Source organism: Sturnus vulgaris, chromosome 21 (assembly GCF_052056855.1).
Source record: "Sturnus vulgaris isolate bStuVul1 chromosome 21, bStuVul1.hap1, whole genome shotgun sequence".
NCBI classification, from domain to species: Eukaryota; Metazoa; Chordata; class Aves; order Passeriformes; family Sturnidae; genus Sturnus; species Sturnus vulgaris.
This window is the reverse complement of record NC_142263.1, coordinates 4273579-4291789: the sequence shown is the minus strand read 5'-3', so window position 1 is coordinate 4291789 and position 18211 is coordinate 4273579. Positions and strand designations below refer to the sequence as shown.

General features: G+C 48.9%; 2 protein-coding genes and 1 long non-coding RNA gene across 5 annotated transcripts in view; 1 reads left to right on the top strand and 2 right to left on the bottom strand.

Moving 5' to 3' along the window:
* Positions 1 to 257: 257 nt before the first annotated feature.
* Positions 258 to 2683, bottom strand: DHRS13 (dehydrogenase/reductase 13). 2 transcript variants are annotated; one of them, XM_014876404.2, is made up of 5 exons: positions 2548 to 2683; positions 2352 to 2470; positions 1613 to 1736; positions 1224 to 1535; positions 258 to 644 (listed from the first exon to the last, which is right to left on the bottom strand). In XM_014876404.2, exons 1-5 carry the CDS (start codon positions 2672 to 2674, stop codon positions 280 to 282), a joined length of 1047 nt encoding a protein of 348 aa, XP_014731890.2. In that variant the 5' UTR covers positions 2675 to 2683; the 3' UTR covers positions 258 to 279. The 2 variants fall into 2 exon arrangements, with proteins under 2 accessions (XP_014731890.2, XP_088033220.1); XM_088177094.1 differs by having other exon boundaries at positions 258 to 1535.
* Positions 2684 to 2736: 53 nt separating this feature from the next.
* Positions 2737 to 12341, top strand: LOC148221491 (uncharacterized). The gene is made up of 2 exons (XR_015807936.1): positions 2737 to 2855; positions 5056 to 12341. It is a non-coding gene; the product is annotated as an uncharacterized LOC148221491 (long non-coding RNA).
* PHF12 (PHD finger protein 12) overlaps positions 3679 to 18211 on the bottom strand; it is a 31922-nt gene continuing 17389 nt past the window's right edge. Inside the window, exons 6-15 of one of the 2 annotated variants that reach the window (XM_014876495.2) lie at positions 17127 to 17259; positions 16262 to 16426; positions 15537 to 15698; positions 13646 to 14462; positions 11507 to 11629; positions 10048 to 10191; positions 8060 to 8158; positions 7440 to 7522; positions 5438 to 5576; positions 3679 to 4841 (exon numbers count right to left, since the gene is read on the bottom strand). In XM_014876495.2, the coding sequence (XP_014731981.2) occupies positions 4507 to 4841; positions 5438 to 5576; positions 7440 to 7522; positions 8060 to 8158; positions 10048 to 10191; positions 11507 to 11629; positions 13646 to 14462; positions 15537 to 15698; positions 16262 to 16426; positions 17127 to 17259 (2200 nt within the window). In that variant the 3' untranslated portion in view covers positions 3679 to 4506. The remainder of the gene's footprint in view (positions 4842 to 5437; positions 5577 to 7439; positions 7523 to 8059; positions 8159 to 10047; positions 10192 to 11506; positions 11630 to 13645; positions 14463 to 15536; positions 15699 to 16261; positions 16427 to 17126; positions 17260 to 18211) is intronic. The other variant, XM_088177093.1, reaches the window with a different exon arrangement.

The window sequence follows — 18211 nt, the reverse complement described above, 5'->3', positions numbered from 1 at the left end:
CAAGGGTGTGTAAGGGGTGTGTGTGACACTGCATGGGTGTGCAAGGCAGGGTGTGTGTCCTGCAGTGTGTGTGCAGAGCCGGGTGTGCTGCTCTGCACACCCACATACACGCACACACAAACCCACACACACACATCTCCTTGCACACTCACTCACTGTCACCCTCCCAGCTCCTGCACGTGCAGGACGTGGTGGGTGTGCAAGGGCCAGTGCCTCTCACTCACCCCCCTTCCACACCGACACAGGACCCCCTGGGCTCCCTTGTCACCACCATCACCTTTATTGTGCTGTGGGAGCAGCAAGGCCCTCCCGATGTCCCTCCCGATGTCCCTCCCGGTGTCCCTCCCGGTATCCCTCCTGGTGTCCCTCCTGGTGTCCCCCTGCCGCCCCCAACCCCACCAGGCGCTCGCTGCCCTCCCAGAGCGCCTGTGCCAGGCGGTCATCGCGCCCCGCTGGCCACGGCAGCCGGGGGCCACAGTCGGTGAAGTAGCGGCCACTGAGGGGCTCGAGGCCCTCCTGCGTGGCACAGTCCAGCACCACCTGAGCGCCCTCGGACGCGTCCAGGAACAGGAGCCAGGCCAGTGGCAGCAGCAGCGGCTTCAGCCACAGCGGCGAGTGCCGGAACAGCGAAGTGTTGACGAACCCTGTGGGAGATTGGCGCATGTGGGGTGTCCCCCGTGGAGTGTCCCCCTGTGTGTCCCAGTGGATGGGCACATAAGGGAGATGGCCAGGGTGGCCTCGGCGTGGGCAGCATGGCTGTGACTGTCCCCAGGCACTGCCACGCTTGTCATGGCCGTGCAAGGCTGGGGGGGTGTGGGTGTGCCCCATGTGAGGAAGGGTGCAAAGGGAGATGCCATGCAAAGGGGCGCATGAGAAAGGACACCCTGTATAAAGAGATATGTTGTGCAAAGGGTTCCTGTGAAAGGAACACATTGTATCAAGGAACGCAGTGCAAAGGGACATGCCAAGATAAAGGACACACCATGAAAACGGACACTCTGCACAGGGACACACCATATAAAGAGACACACCATATAAAGAGACACACCATATAAAGAGGCACATGCAAAGGCCTGCACTGTGCAAGGGAGAGATGCTCCCCATGCAGGAATTCCCGCTGAAAAGGCTGCAAAGCAAGGAGACCACCCCTACAGAGAGACACCACAGGACACAAAGGTGAGCAGACCACAGACAGACACACACCAAGGTGAGCTGGGTCCTACCTGGGTGCACGGCGTAGCAGGTGACCTGTGTGCCCTGCTCGCGCGTGGCCAGCTCGCGGGCGTGCAGCACGTTGGCCAATTTGCTGTCACAGTAGTCCTGGAAGGTGGAGAACAGCCCCGAGGGCGGCCGGCCCAGGGAGTCGGGGCGCAGGCGGCCGGCGCAGTGGGCACTGGAGGCCACGATGACCACCCGGCTGGGAGCGCAGCTCCGCAGCCGCTCCAGCAGCAGCTGGGTCAGCAGGAAATGGCCCAGGTGGTTCACCTGGAAGGGGAGGCTGAAGCCATCCTCTGTCGTGCCGCCGGCGCTCACCCCTGCGGAGCGAGGAGGCAATGGCAGCTTGTGGTGGTGCCCTGGGGGTGCAGAGGGGATCCGAGGTGCCAGCACTCACCCGCGTTGTTGATGAGGATGTGCAGCTGGGGCTCCTGGCGCAGGAAGGTGCTGGCAAAGACTCTCACTGAGCGCAGGCTGGCCAAGTCCAGATGCATGAACTGCACCTCGTTGTTCCCCGTCTCCTGTGGGCACAACGGGTCTGGGGCAGGGCCAGTGGGCCGGCCTGGGGATGCGCCCTACCCTAGGCAGCAGCTGGAGCCAGCCAGGGGCAAGGGGATGTTCTGGGGACTGGATCAGGCCCAAGGGCTACAGTGTGCTGGGACCCCACAACATGCGAGACAGCAGGTGGTACAGTGTGCCCCACCTTGGAGTATCTCGGGATGCCTGGGGATGTTCCTATGGGTTGGAGAGGGGTAGTTCCTGGGGTGTGCCGTGGGGTACCTGGATTTACCCATGGGGATGTTTTGGGGATAAATCATGTGATGCTTAGAGCTGTCTTGTTGTGTGTCTTGCATGGTGTCCTGGGGTGCCCAGGGATGTCCTGGGGTTGTCTTATGAGCACCCCTGGGCTGCTGAGGGGATGCCAAGGCAGTGTCCTCAGGGTGCCCACGGAGGTGTCTGAGGATGTTCATGTGATATCCAAGGATGTCCCACGGGGGTACACCGGGGGTATCCCGGGAGTGTCCTGGAGTTGCCCATTGGGTGCCAGGGGTGCCTTGGGGGTGCCACGGGGTTTGGGGATGTCCCGCGGGTGGGAATGCCGGGGGTTCCCCGGGGGTGCCGGTGCCGGCGCTCACCCTGCGGATGCGGCTGGCGGCGGCCTCTCCCCGCCGGGCGCTGCGGGTCGCCAGGATAACGCGGGCCCCGCAGCGGGCGAGCTCCAGCGCCGTGGCCGCGCCGATGCCGCTGCTTCCCCCTGCGGAGCGGAGCGCGGGGGTGAGCGGGGGCAAAGGCCGCTCCGGGCCCCATCCCGGCTCCCCGCCGGTCGCTCACCGGTGACGATGGCGGTGCGGCCGCGCAGCTCGGGGCGGACGCGGGGCCGCGGGACGCCGCGCAGCCCGTGCCGGAGCAGCGTGTACAGCGCCAGCAGCACCCCCAAGCCCAGCAGCACCCACCCCATCCCGCCGCCGCCGTTCCGGGCAGCCCCGGCACGGGCCAGCCCCGCCCCGCTCCGCCCCGCTCCCGCATCCCCGCCCCGGCGGGACGGACCGACGGACGGGCGGACGGGGCAAGGTCTGCGCGGCTCCAGGAGACGGGAGAGCTGGATTTGTGGCGCCGGTGGGAGCAGAGACAAAGAGAGGGTGAGTGCGGGCAGCGCTGCCCACCCATCAATACCCCGGGAGAGCAGGCCTGCCCCGAGGGGTGGGAGATCACGGAATCTCGGGATGGTTCCGGTGGGAAGGGACCATCGGAGGTCATCTAGTCCAGTCCCCCTACTCAAGCAGCGTCCTCTAGAGCACTGAGAACCGTGCCTGGATAGCTGAATATTTCCAGGGATAGGCAATCTGCCACCTTTTGGGGCAGCCTGTTCCTGTGCATGGTGATGAATATCTTCCTCATGTTCAGGTGTTGCCTTGCTCCTGTTTCTGCCCTTGCCTCTCGTTCCATTGCTCAGCACCCCTGAGAAGAGCCTGGCTCCATCCCATGCCCATCGATGTGTTTGAGAATTAGATCTCCTCAGGCTGCTCTTCTGCAGGCTAAATAGGCCCACCTCCCTCAGCTTTCCCTCATAAATGAGGTGTGCCAGTCCCCTGATCTTCCAGGACACTTACAGGCTATGTCTCTCCTGTCCTGAGGAGTGCAGAACTGGATGTGCCCCATCTCTGGAAACATTTGAGGTGAGGTTGGGCCACACTGAGTTGAAGATGTCCCAGCTCATTGCAGGGGTTAGACTTGACGACCTTCAGGAGTCCCTCCTACCTCAACTAATTCCATGATTCAATCACTTTCCAGTCCTCACCCTTTTCCCACCAGCATCCTCCCACATCCCAGGCAGGACACCAAGGTCCTTCCATCCCACCCCCAGCCTCAGCTCCTAGCTCAGGTTCCTCTGCAGTCAGACACTCTGGGGAAGCTCCAAGGTTGTGGTGACACGAGTGAAGACAGACAATCGAGAAAACAGAATGTGAAGTATTTTTTTTTTATATACAGAATACAGGAAAGTTTCTGTAAAGTCTAAAACGTTACAATTACTATGTACAGTGGAACTAGCTGTTCTGCTGCGGGGAGGTGGCAGAGAAACAAAAGAGACAGACAGGTTACGACAAAGGATCTGCTACAATAGACAATTTGAGGAACGTCATACCACATGTAGCACTGTACACAGCTTTAAAACATTGAAAAATGCCATCACTGATGTATTTACACAGAATCCAACACTTTTCCTTATTTGAAATAAAAAATAGGATGGACACCAGGAAAAGAACTCATTTCTCACTGCCCATAATACACAGTAGCTACTTGTAGTGCAACCATAGCAGGGAGGGATGGGAAAAATAACTGTGGGAAGAAGAGCGCTTCTTTACATTAAATAAAACAATGATATTGTATAGATTTGCTGTATGAAAACTGTATTTCTCTTTTAATATAAAACTATTGTCACTGGCACAAAATAGAACAAGTTTCTGATTATTTTACAACTGCATGGGAACTATCTGTCAGAGAGAGTCCTCGAGTCAGACAGCGGTCACCCCTCGCTCTGACGCGTCCTGCTCTCACTGCAGTTTTCCTTTTAAAATGAAATGTATAGTACAAATATATGTGCAAATGCCCCTAAAACTTGAGCAAAAAAGAAAAATTAAAAAAAGTTAAACGTTCTTCATTTCATGCAAACGGCGTGTGAACAGTCTCTGGGCCGACACAGAAAAATCCCACCTCGGTTTGTACATTTTTGCATTGTAAAGAGTCTGAGGGCGTTTTCCTTACTCCAAAAAGCTCTCTTCCTAAAAATTCCTAGGGAACTGAGTTGGACCGCAGCACGGGCACCTGGTGGGGTTTCAGAGAAAGCTTCTCCTCCAAGTCCATATCTTGTACTAAGGCAGCGTCCCCCTTGGGCTGTTTGGTCGCAAATTCGGTGATGCTGAAAACGAACTGCAGGCAGCCCAGCTTGATGTAACTGCCGTGGTGGAGCAGGGCCGTGCCCTCCCAGCCAGCCCCACTGCCCCCGATCAAACTGGAGCTGCTGGCTTTGCAGTTACAGGGTTTTCGATGGTGCCCTTGTGCCTGTGAGTTCATCACAGCAGCTTCTTCATGCGCCTCCTCTTCCTGTTTTCTGCTTTTATGTCGTTCTGGAAAAGAATAAAAAAAAAAAAAAAAAAGGTAAGGTTTGGGCAGGTCAGCAGCAGCTTGTTTTCATCAACAGGGTTACTGCTGAGGTGCCTCATGGGTAAGATCCTTCAGCCATGAGGGATTTCAGTCTGCAGTGAGCAGCTGATCAAAGGGAAATGGGAATCTCCTCACAGCCCTGGAGAGGTTGAGGCATTTACATATCTATTTTGGCAGCCCAAAAAGAGGAAGCTGATCAGGTGGAGAGCAGGAGTGAGCCACGCAGGGACGGAATGCCTGCAGCACAGCCCAGATCTTCTCACAGCCTGGGAAAGGAGAACATGCATGGGGAAATGCCTCAGGCCTGCTCAAAACTGGCTGCTCATCAGGACCTGGAGCTTGGAAACTCCTGTACTGGAGGCTGGGGTAGGGTTTAGGTCAGAGCACAGAACTCCCCAGGCTGCAGAGGAAGGTCTTGTGTAACCCCAGCTGAGGGCTGTGGCAAGGCTCTCCTTTTTGCACCAGCCTGTACAGAACAAAGGGCATCAGCAAGGAATTGGTTTCCACCTGCTCCTGCCCCCTCTCAGTGAACTCCCTGTGGTGGTGGTACAACACTCACTTATCACGCTCTGCACTTTGGCAACAATACTGCTGGGAGGAGTGGGTGTCATCTTCTCCGAGAAGTCACACGAATACAGAACATTGTCCACGGTTGTCCCATGCTCACTGTAGTTCAACAGCTCGTAATGCTTCGTATTCTGAAAAGAAAGGGAAAAGGAAGGAATCAAGACACGAAGTCATAGAATGGTTTGGGTTGGACGGGACCTTAAACATCATCTTGTTCCACCCCATGCCATAGGCAGGGACATCTTCCACTAGACCAGGTTGCTCCAAGCCCCATCCAACCTGGCCTTGAACACTGGCTGGGGCAGCCACAGCTTCTCTGTGCAACTTGTGCAAGGGCCTCACCACCCTCACAAGGAAGCATTTCTTCCTAATATCCAATCTAATTCCACTCTCTGTCAGTCAGAAGTGCTTCTGCCCATCCACACCTCTTTGGAGCAATGAAACACAACTCCTTCTCCTTGTTGCCAGTAGTGGTCACATAAAAGCTGGTAAATATCCTCCAGCTTCAGACCACCAAACCAATCCCCCTGCTCACAGAACAACCAGCCTTCCAGAAGCTGCTTTCTGGCAGAGAAGGAGGGCCAAAGAGAAGTGGGTTTTACCTACTACACTTGAACCAACACATCTTTAGGAAACAGGATATTCAAGCTGATGCTCACAAAAGCGAACATTTCACAGGCACACCTGATGCAAACTTGGCTCAGGACCTGTGCCTAGCAGGAAGATATGAGCTTTGGAAAGCAGGCACAAGATGGCAAGAAGGATGCCACGTGCTGCAGCAGCCTCAGGACAGGGGCAGTCTGGGATTCACAGGCTTGTGCAGACGCTGAAATGCCAGCAGACATTACCGTGACACGCAGCGTTACACAAGCGGCGTCACGCTCAGCTGAGCTTTGTGGAGGATGTTGCCAGAGCAGAGAAGATTTCAGGTTAGCTCACAGAAATCATCTGAGAGCTCAAGACCTCGTCCCTCAGGGACTACAAGGCTTTAAGCAAGTTACAAAAACTCCACATGCACGTGGGAGTAGGTTTTGAAGTAACCTGCTAGACTGCAGAAGGAGAACCTACAGACAGAGCTCCAGGAAGAGGAATTTTCCCTCTCCAGAGCGACCACAGCCATAGGAGACCCACGAAAGGGTCAAAGGTCAGTGCCTGGAGCCTGATTTATGGCTGATCACTGTGAGGAGATGCTTCCACAGATATTTACAGTCAGGATCCCATTACTGAGTGTGTTTGGTAGCTTGCAGGGCACTGGAGGAATGGCTAAAGCTGGCTGGGGGTTAATCCTGTATCCTGCTCTGGAGCTGGTTGACAAATGGTGATATAAAAGACTCGATCTTGCTTCAAAGACTGTTTCCATGCTAAGAGACATCTCCAGCAGTGCTGTTACTGGCAGGCCTGCTGGTCTGTTTACTTCAAGAACAAACTAATCTCTGGGCTGTAGCTAAGTAGAAACTGTAGGTTTCTGTTTATGCTGCGAGCTTAACTGAAGTTTTAGCTAAATAAATAATTTACAGAGAACTGCAGATGCTACGAATGCTTTGCTCCCCAATCACTCTTGAGAACAAGGGACTCAGAGCAGTTCCTTGGTTTGTTCCAGCTGAGGTTTGATGTTGACACATGAAGTTTAGCTTTTATTAAAAACACATCCAGATCAAAAAGTATCAGACCATGTCTATGTCCTTTTCTTTCCCTAGACACCAGAAGTGACAGTGCTGACTTGTGGCCAGTCCTTGCCCACAGGCAGTCAGAGAAATTGTGCTGGCAGAGCTCTGTGCTTCAGAAGAAGGTTTGACAGAAAATGCTGACACAGCCTCCACTGGAGTAAAACCTGGCACTTACTTTGTAGTCCACAAAAGGAGCACCACACAAAGACAACCTGCTGCCTGCATCTCCAGATCCCACTGCCATGCACACCAAAAAAAAGAAAAAAAAAAAGAAAAAAAAAAAGAAAAAAAAAAAAAGATGAAAAAAAAAATCACTCAGGCACTCACCTCATCATAGAATATGCAGGCATGTTTGCCAGACACATAGTTACAGTGACCATAGCTTGTAAGGCACACATCCATATCAGCTCCTGTCATGGGGGAGGACAAAACAGGCTCAGTTCGTATTGGAAGAAAAAAAACTGTCAGGCAGCAGAGAACAACAGACAGAATTAAACTTCAATTAGCAAAACAACAGGGGAGCAACTGCTTTTGTCCTGCTCCCAGGACTGCATGAATAATGCTTCGATAAGCCACCAACAAAGTTTCAGTGGGGGAAGGGAGCCAGCAGCTCCACAAAGGTTGAAGAGCATTTCACTGCTCCTGGGTCTACCCAGAGCACCAGAAGAATCTAAGCAACAAGAAACAAAACATAACTCTCCTCTCCATCAGTCAGGCATTACGACTCCAAGACAGCTGTTCTAGTTGTGACACCAGGTGACAGAGCTGCCACCCACACAGATTCAGGCAGATGGGGGATTTCCACACTTCTTGGTAGTGCAGAATCCCAGTTATAAGTGGCCACAGTGAGTCTGTTTCCTTTGACATCCACTTGGCAAAGATCTTAGGGCGGGTTCACGGAGAACCACCCTGATTCTGAAAGGTCAGGGCAGGAAGAAGCTACTCACCTGTCCCAATGTAGAGGGTTCGATAGCACATATTGACTGCACCCCCCAAGCCCATCAGAGGATAGAACACTGCCCGGGCTTGCACTTCCTTTCTTTGCGCTGCAAGATAAAAAGAAATTACTTGAACAATGTTATCAGCTGGGAAAGATGCTTGACCCCAGTGTCCCCAGCTCAGAAAGCACAGACCCTAAGGAGGATGCAGTCAGCTTTGGCCTAAGCACCAGTTCCCATCCCTCTAGGAACATTTGTGCATTAAACCTCTTTTTGCCAGTCAGAGAAAATTGCTTTCTCATAACCCACACAAGCCATGCAAATGGGGAGCATTAACACGGAGTGTGCACAATGGAGCCACGCTGAGGAACACACAAGCCTTCTACCACTGGCTTCTTTCTTAATCTCTTCTACTCTGGGTAATCAAAGAGCTCAGTCTTTGCTTTCAAAGTGCCACCTAAAAAGAATTGGTGGTGCTGAATTCACCAACTTAACAGCCATGATTTAATTTCTAGTGAAGCTGCAGGAAAAACACCTGGGCTGAATGGGGCTTGGCAGGGACAAACCCAGCTCCCAAGACAGGACGATAAACTGAGTGGAGACTCTTATCCTCAGGTCAGTCTCTATGGCATACTTAACAATAGCTGGTCCAGGGCTGAGCCTCCAGAGCAGCTCCAAGCTCAAATCACACACTCACATGCTCATGTTAAGAAAATCTTCTGTGGAACAGCTATTGGGCCACACAGGTCTAGCCAGGATTTCAGCACTGTCTTTTGGAGGAAAACCCCTTATACTCTGAGTTTAAGCCTCTTCTGATACCACATCTGCAGGACAGCGTTACACCAAGAGGACAGAACATGAGGATTAACAAAGATTGCAGAGGTATTTACATCAAGAATAGTGGCCACACCAAGTGGCATCACAGGTTCCACCTCTGCCTGGCTGCCCTGCATGAATCCTTTCAGCTGCCTGGCTCTGCAGGGCTCACTAAAGGCTTTAGATCTAACATTTCATCAGCAATGTTAAGCAGCCAGTTGGATGCATCATTCCTGCCCAAAAAGGGTGATGGGTTAAGACAGCACCAATCTGCCTTGAGAAAGGCAGACTGCTGAAGAATTCCAGACCAGGAAGGCAGCTCATATCACAGCCTGCTGCTGTGTCCTGCAGCAGCCATCACAAGAAGACTGACAAAGCATTTAGGGAATGCTGTGATGCTAAAGCAGGCAGGCACAGAGCTTCAGAAAAAGATTACTGACTGACTTCCAAAGATTTTATCTGGGATATTTACCCCCAGGCCTAGCAGAGGGGGAGCAGAGAACTGCTTCCACAGCAAGGCTGTCCAGTTAGTGCTTGAAAGCAGATTAAATTGACTGGCTGCATGCAGAGGAACACGAAGCCACATTCACCCGGCAGCTTTAGGTGATACCAGTGGTAATAAACAAAGCCAAACTGGGGAATCTGGAGATTTCCAAGAGAAACTCAAGTTGTTTTCCATTACTGGCATAGTCATATGCAATGGTTTCAGTTTGACAGTGACATTCTGAACAGGCAATGACAATGTCACAGATATATTCTGTGCTCCTGTTCGTGTGCTTGTATCACAAGCAACTCCTCCAGAAAGAGAAAGAAGGAATTCATAGATTTCTCTTGCCCATCTCAAAAGTAAAAGTGCAAAGAAAAGCCACCAAGCACCTGAGATGAACTTTCCCATCTCTTGCTAATTGTAAGATGAATAAAACACAACTTCACTAAACATTTCCAGCAGAAAAACTGAAGGTACTAAAAGTATTCACATGGCTCAAATTTGTAAATAATTAAGTAGAGGATCCTGATGGAGTTTCTGGTCAGTGGATATCCAGACCATGGGGATGAGAAGAAAGAAAAGTGAAAGGCAGCATCAGATACCAGAAGAAGAGGGAAATCTCCTTCAAGGAATAGACAAGGGAGTGGCAAATCTATGGCTCAACATAAACCAGCTATTCTAGGGCTGCTCTTACCTTCAATGTGGTTTCCCACAGGAGATTGCTGATGGGAATTGACACTGCTCGCTAGAGACCGAGCTTTGGGAGGAAAGAGCTGATGTATTCTCTGCAAGGCCAGAAACTTGATCAGCTGCTCATCCAGCATATTTATCTCAATCTCTGTTAATAAACAAAAAGCAATTAGTAAGTTATTCAGGGAAAGAGTGCAATCTGACCTGTAGTGGATTTAACTGTCCAGCTTTCAAACCTGCAGTTTGCTTCAACAGCAAAGACTTGATCAATTCTGCAATTTCAAGACTCTTACACATAGGTGAGCTATTATTTCACATCACCTCCTGTGAGCAGAGTGTGAGGACAGTGCCAGCTATGGCTGGAGAGCTACAACTGAGGAAGCAAGCAGAAGTTTGGGGGAACTAGGGTTGATAAAAGCTGAAAATCTGCTGTTTTGGCTCAACAGGTCAGTAGAGATGGCCATTGCACTCCTTTGGACAGCATGCTGGGTCCTTCCTCTGAAGCTCTGCTACCTGGTTAGGAAGTCCAGCCCTGCATCAGAGAGAAGTGCAATTCCCTTTGAAGCTGCTGCAGGCTCACACTGGAGTCGCATGTCCATAGCAGGGTAAATTAAACCAAACAGGGCAATTCAGACAATATTATTAATGATCTTTAGAGCAGATCTTCTGATAATTCTGAAGTGTTTATATTCGTAAAGCCTTACAGAGGTCTGCTTTCTTGCAGCAAGGAGGCTGCATAACCTCTTCTTCCAAGAGCTTACGCCATATCAACAATAGCTAAAATGGAAAGGAGAGGAGGAAGAGCTCTAAGAGCCTTTCCAGTGGCAGAGGGTGGGCTGGCAGCTGGGGTTCATGCAAGGAAAGAGGGTCACAATGGCAATGCCAGAAGGGCTGTTCTTCAGATTTCATCTCTGGTAACAGCCTGGCTGTGTAAGTGAAGATTGCTGCTCAGCAATCTCCTCCTGAAGGCACTCTGCTAATGTTTGCCATCTCTTGCCAAGTGCAACGAAAGGAAATAAAAACCAGGCCAGTCTAGGAGACTGACGGAAGCAGAAATAAATTATAAAATTAACAGACCCACTGGAGCATCACCACTCAGGTGACTGCTCTACTACAAGATCTATTGCTGCTTTACATCCGCCAGGAGCAGCTCTGGATTGCAGCTAGCACCACGACATGGCAGGGCTGCAGGTTTCTGCATGTGAATTCCACCTGGAAAGCAGCCCAGTTGTGATTCTTCCCCAGAAAAGCTTCAGGCAGAAACACTTCATTGGCCTTGCTGCCTTGGCAACACTAGGAGCAGGGAAGCATGTGACATATTTAAGGTAATGTACACCCAGCCCCTCCCTCACCTGACTGCAACCCTTCTTTATCTCTGGAACATTTCCTCAAGCAGAGATGGAATGCTTTAGGGAAGCAAACACACAGGGCTAGCAGAGACTGATGATGAATTAAATACTCACCCCCGTCCATAAATGCTTTCAGGGAACTGGTGAAATCCAACATAGCTGCAGAGTTTGAAGTGAGTGATGAGGGTAGAGTTAAAGCGCTTCCTATGGATAAGGTGCTGGGACTGACCTTACCATCTACAGAGAGAGGTGATGGAGAGAAGAGATGTCACTGTGACGTTCACCAGACATGCACCCAGCCCTCAGGCTGCCCCTGGCTGCCAAGCTGCTCCAAATGACTCATTTTGCTCATAGTCATGCTTTCAAAAAGGTCTGAACTAGAGGCCAGGAGCTTTCTTCTGCTCACTGAAAGGCTTCTGTGTGCCTGCAACACAGAGCCAAACGTGGCTTCTGCCTCGTCTCCAGCTGCTGGAGGAATTCTTGACCTATACATTTAATCTCCTGCTCCCTGTGGTGACACTGGAAAGATGAGCACCAACTTGCCAGGAGCTTGAAGAATTTATTAAACCTAAGAGACATTTGTCAAGTAGCTTGTCTAGGTTTTAACATGAATAAAAAGTACAATTGCCATGGTTTTATTTCTACACTGTTATAAGGTCTGGGGTGCACATCATTGTCTAGAAGGAATGTGACAGTCATAAGAAGATTTTATTATTTACAAAATAAAACCCTCCTGCTTTGTAAGTGGCCATGCAGATGAAAGAGGCAGTGGCAAATGCCAGGAAACAAAATCCCTGTAATGTGTTGTCAATACCAGATCTTCTTGAGCTGGTTTGCTTATAACTACTTACATTTATGGCAAAAAAACTCATGAACAATTTGCATTTTTGTACTTGGCAGCAAAATTTGCACACCACAATTTTTGAAATAAATATATTTATCCATTGTATTAGATGGAAAATTTAAATGTTTACACCTTTCCCAAGAGACACTGCAGCAAGCAATGATTTTGTAGAACACAAGCTTTGCACCAGAGGCAATTATTTAACATCTTAAGTAACTGCAAAATTATGTAGGGTTTGCAGTGCTCTTCAAACCACAAGCAAGACGTTTTCTATAATACACTCTCATTTCCTCTACCAGAACTTTTCCCAGCCTTGCATTTCTAAGCAGGGCATGGTCAAATCAGCAGCTTCAGAGTAACCAAGTTTACTCAGGAAGAGGTCAAGTACCCTGGGGACTGCTTCCAACGGTGAGGCAAAGCTTAGAAGTTACTCATTGAGGAATTTTAGAAAGGATTATAAAAAGATGTTGCTCTGTTGCTTTACAACCACCAGACCTGAGCCACTCCACACAAACCTGACACTGATTCACAGGTTGGAAATGCATGAGAAGTGACACACAGCTCTGGCACGTGCTTTTCAGTGACTGCTCCCACCCAACCTGCACAAAGGATTTGCTAGTTTGAGTCTTGAGCTGGTGTGGGGAGAGGGAAAAGGAAGAGAATGCCGTATGTGAGTTTATTCTAGCAAAATATGAACTGTGGGCAGTTACTCCAACATCTGTCAACATCTTTGACTTTATGTTTCTACACTAAAAATGGTTACATACATTTTATTATATATCTTGCTATTATGTAGCAAGTTTTTGGGATAGAAATCAAGACCCCTGGCATATCCAAGTCCATAATTGTGCTGTGTCAGACCAACAGATCCTAAGCAGACTACAGCTTCCCAAACCCACATTTCTCCAACATCAAGGCTGTGCAGCTGAAGGCTCCAACAACACCTGCAGCAGGGGACACAACCACTGCCTGAACAGTTACTCTGGATTAGATCCCAGAGAGCTGCTCTTGTGAGAAGGACTGACTACCTTGCAATCCAAATGGCCATTTGAAACAAACCAGTGGTTTTACAGCAGCGCTGGGGTTTTAAAGCAGCAGCTGTTGAAATAGCGAGGCAGCAGCCAAATGATATAAAAGTACTGTTACTTTCAAGAATTCAACTGACCTACTATCCTGCTTGTCAGGACAGAGTTCCCCCCTCAAGTATAGGCAGCCAGCAAAAAATAGATCCCATGGCTCCCATAAAGGGACCTAAGACAGAGGAGACCTGAGGAACTTCTGCTGGCCTTCCACAGAAAGCCTAATTCCCAGTCAAACGAGGGCACACTGCTACAGCCTTGAGTTTTTGAATGAGGTTTAGCCTGAGCTTTTCTCAGCCCCGGGGCCAAGGTCAGTGGCTCAGTCCGTACCTGAAGGTGGTGCTGGTGAACAGAATCTGTTTGTGGACCCAACAGCTGAGATGCCATCTCCTGCAGCCTGGGGAGGGGTGAGAGCCCGGGTGGCACTGAGCGGGGAGCCCCCAGCCCGCAGCTCTGCCGTCAGCGGTGGCCCGATCTGCGTCTGCACATTCTTCCTTTGCAAAGTGCTGGTGGTCTCCAGGCTGGCACAGGAGCTCGAGATGGACGTAGGCAAACTCGTGACCGGTGCAGATCCCCTTTGTGCACAAGAAACAGGTCCTGCTACGTTCTCCGTTTTGACAATGGTTCCAATGGTGTGATTCAGAAGTCCGCAACTCGCTGGGGGCGTGAGGGGCCGAGGCCACGTTTGCCGATGAGACAAAACAGGTATTGTGTTCCCAGACCCCATGAGCCTCTGGGAGTCAGTCAACTGTGCTGAGGATTCGGATGAAACGCCATAGAAATGAGGCCCGTTCACTTTAATGTCAGAGGCTGTTGGCCCGTTGGAAGTCCCGCAAGAAGATGCCTTCTTGGATTTATCTATACAAGAGCTGCAGTTAACATCTTCCTGTGACAAAGTCTGCTGGGATTGCGAGGAGCTCAAGGAATTCTGGGTGGTAATCCCTGAGGTGCAGGATGACATGGAATAGAGGGAAGGTGTGGGTGCCTTGTCAGCTGCCTGGTAAGGGTTGGCGAGTGAGCCATCTGCCACAATAACAGGCTTAATATCAGCCTTCTCTGTTTGTTCAGAGTCCCAAAGTGAAGTCATCTGCTTAGCAGATAAATGTTTCAATATGCTGCACTGGAGCGCAACAACACTACAGAGCCACTGGAAGGAAGAAAAAAGTGCAGGTTAGCTCTGGAGGCAGCAGTGCTCCAAACAAACCTCTACAGTTGCTCCATCATTCACCCAGCTTGAGGAAATCCAGCTGCTGATTGCTCAGATGCAGTGCAGAACTGCAGCATCTGCTCTGGAGCTCATCTACAATTAGGAGAAAATGATGTCCAGAGGTACAAAAGTGCAACCAAAATTATGTACTGTTTATCTCCATGCTGGAGATAGGACAGAGAGGGGCTGAGATTAAAGGAGGGAGAAGGAAGCATTTCCTCACTTCTAAACTCCTCCTCCTTTTCATTTGTTAAATGCTGCAACTCTTCAGCCTCAGGTTAGAAACACACTTTTCATTAATTTGGGCTTCTAGCCAAACACAATCCTTATTCTATAGCACGTTGGTAAGAAATGCTGCTCTATCTCAGGTATAGGGAGTAGAAAGCTAGGGTGGAGAGCACTTTCCTTTTACACAAAGTGGACGAAAACCAAAAGATTTATTCTAAGTTTTAAGCTCCATGGTGGATGTACACCCGCCACATTAAAAAACCTTGTCTGCACTAAAGTAAGGACTTGTTTTCTCCACTGATTGCAACTTAACATGCCCTTACGCTGTGGAATCTGGCCAGAAGTTTCATACAAGATTTAAACACTCATTTGACCTTGATTTACATGTCCAATTCCATCTGCAATAAAAAGCGACCCAGAAATGGGACGTTAACTTCTAAATAAACGTGTCAGAGAGCAGCCTTATATAACCAAAGTGCAAGGTACTTCCCCTCAGCCATGAAATAAAGATGATGTCTAGACAGAAGGCCCTCGACTCCACTCTTAAGGCCAGAGGACTATTGCACCACTTCCCTGAAGTGTCAAATGAGGAATTTTACATCTCACCTGGAAAGTCAAAGTGAAGTTTTAATGGGCTAGGGTGTCAGAGATAAGACAAGCTATCACCTTTACACAGGAGCTTGAGATTGGTTTCCTAGACAACTGCTCCATCATGACTGAAGTGGAAAGGGATCTTTGTACCAAAGCAACTACACACACAGAGTCCAAGCATTTGACTTCATTTACCTCCTGTTGTTCTGTCTGGCTGGCTAAGTGCTCAGTGTTCAAAAGGTGCTTCTGCAAGGGTTCCTCAGGGATCCCGTTACAGATCAGCTCGCCATCTCTAATTGCTGCAGGCGCGAGTAACGGGGGTGGAAGCCGGTATTGGGACTTTATAGCATCAGGAACCTACATTGTGGAGAAAGAAGGTCACACATGAGAACAATTACTCAAGAATGACTAGTTAAACCAAGTGCCTGATCAGCACTAAACTTTGCATTTGCTGCTTTCTCACCCAAAGGAACCCTGCAATATCAAGGACTGAGTACTTTAAATTGATGTAGCCATGCTGAAATTAATAGGTTTTATTCCCTTAGGTCAGGCATGACTTTGGTACAATATGGTGGCTACAACATAAGAGGAATAATGGAAAAAAAGCCAAGGGAAGTCTGTATGGCAGTTTTCAGGCATTCAGGCAACAAATACAGCCCCAAATTTGACTGTAGGGCCACCTTCAGGAAGTTTTGTGTTGTGCCTTCTATGCTTATGCTAGATTTAAGTGCTTACTTAAATTTAGCCTTATAGTTGAAGGAAAGATCTTAAATCCTACAAGTGGTGACTGCTGACTCCCAGATCTCTCACCAACACAATCATTCAGACCCCATCTTCTTCCTCCTCCCCCAAGGAGTATGCTGGTTTCCCTTCCAAACTAAAGCACATGGTTTTCATCCACCACTACTTGTCACACATACCTTCAGACCTTTCCTCTTCACTGACTGAAGAACTCTGCGATTCGGGGGGTGTCTCTTATGGATTCGGTTTAAGAAATCCACTTTGACAACATGCTGAGATATGGTGTCCTGGAACCGGTCAAATACTCGGCACCGATTACTCAGGGTCAAGTTCTTCTGGTTCAGCTGGGTGATCAGATAATGCCACAGGAGTTAGGGATCTGCAGGTCACTCTAAGGCACCCTAAGACTTTCATAATGCCTCGTAGCACTGGCAGTACAGCATCAGCTCAGCTTTAGACTATTTTGTTTCCTGCAGCACTAACCATTTCTGTTAAAGGGCACATTGCTGGAGATGAATACAAAAGCATTTAGAGGCCGACTAAGCAGCATCAATGCTCTCAGAAGCAGTTTGTCTGGGAAAAAGCTCTTTGTTTCAGCCCCCTGTTTCCTGAGTATTTAAGTCTCAAGTACACTGCTTTTCCAAAAATGAAAACTCCCTCTTGGAATGAAACTTTTTTTGGGTTAAGCATGCAAAGAATTACTTCCCCTATTTGTAGCACTGTGCTGCTTTGTATCCCAGTTCTGGAAGCTCATCTAGATCTTAAAGAGTCCAGTCAAAAACTAGACAAGCTGTCAGTGAGCCACAATCTGAGCTGTCAGCTTCAGTTACAGGAAGGAGTTCCCCCATCTTTATATCTTATTGTAGAGAGCAGCATCATATTCCTTTGGAGAGTGCGTGGCTTGCAGCAGGAGCTTTACAAGCATTACAGGGAGCAATAAGAGCTCAGAAGCTGTTTTACATTTGTTGTGCTTTGTCCTTTAATGGACCTGCCAGGTTCCACTCCAGCATCCGGTTACCATACTGCAATCATAGTCCTGCTTACCACCACGTGTTCTATGTGATTTGGGCACATCCATCTACCCAGAGGCATGGCAGTAAGCGGTGGCTCCAGACAATCCATGTGGAACAGGAGTGGGCAATAATCACACTGGATTAGAGGTGCCACTCTGCAACTCCTGAGAAGAGAGAGCCAAATCTTATTCCCTGTACAGAGTATAAACAGAACATTCAGGCAAGCTTGGCTGACCACTTCAGTTTATCCTCTACACTGTTGTTTCCACCAAAAAAATAGGATTTCTGATTTGTAACTTGATCTGTATGGATCTTCTTCAAGACCCACTCGAGGCAAAAGCCTTTATTTGAAGCAAAATTCAGAGATCAAAAGGAAATCTCAGATTTAGGTAATTACAAATCTCCTTAGAGGAACCATGTGTGATGCTGGGATGTGTACATCAACAAAATGTTCTCAGAACAAGTCTCAAACTCCAGAAAAACAACTACATCTGAATCCCCAGGCTTTAAAAGAGTCTTTGCTCTATGACAAAGTCATCAGTTGTTCTCCACAAAAGCCCACCTGAGTCCCCATTCGACTTTGAGAAATTCACTCTGACTGGGTTTCTGAAATAAAGGTTTCATTTTCACTGACATTTTGAATTGGGATTGATCTATGCATTTTTTTATGCAGTGTTACAAAACCTATCAGTATTTTGTACTGGTTTTCAGATTTACAATTTCAGCACAATATTTGTATTTGCCTTGGGCTTATAAATCTCAGTAGATTTCTATTTCCTAAAGGTCACCTCCTCACACACTTTCTTCACAAACCATAAACAAACATCTCCATTTACTAAACCACCATCACTTCAGAATATTTCTTTGCAGAAGAAACACTGAAGACAAGATGGCTCAATCTTGTCAATCTTCAGGCAACATTTCAGAACTCTTTACAGCTGGACCTACACTTGCTGTGGTTAAACATCTGTTACTCAGCAAAGATGAATATTCTCCAATTTGTTTAGAGGATTGGAAGTAAGTAATGAAGGAGAATGGAAAAGGAAACATGTAATCTACTTTTCTCAGCAAGAACTTTGCTCCTGTAAAGGCTGCAGCTACACTGAACAACTTCCC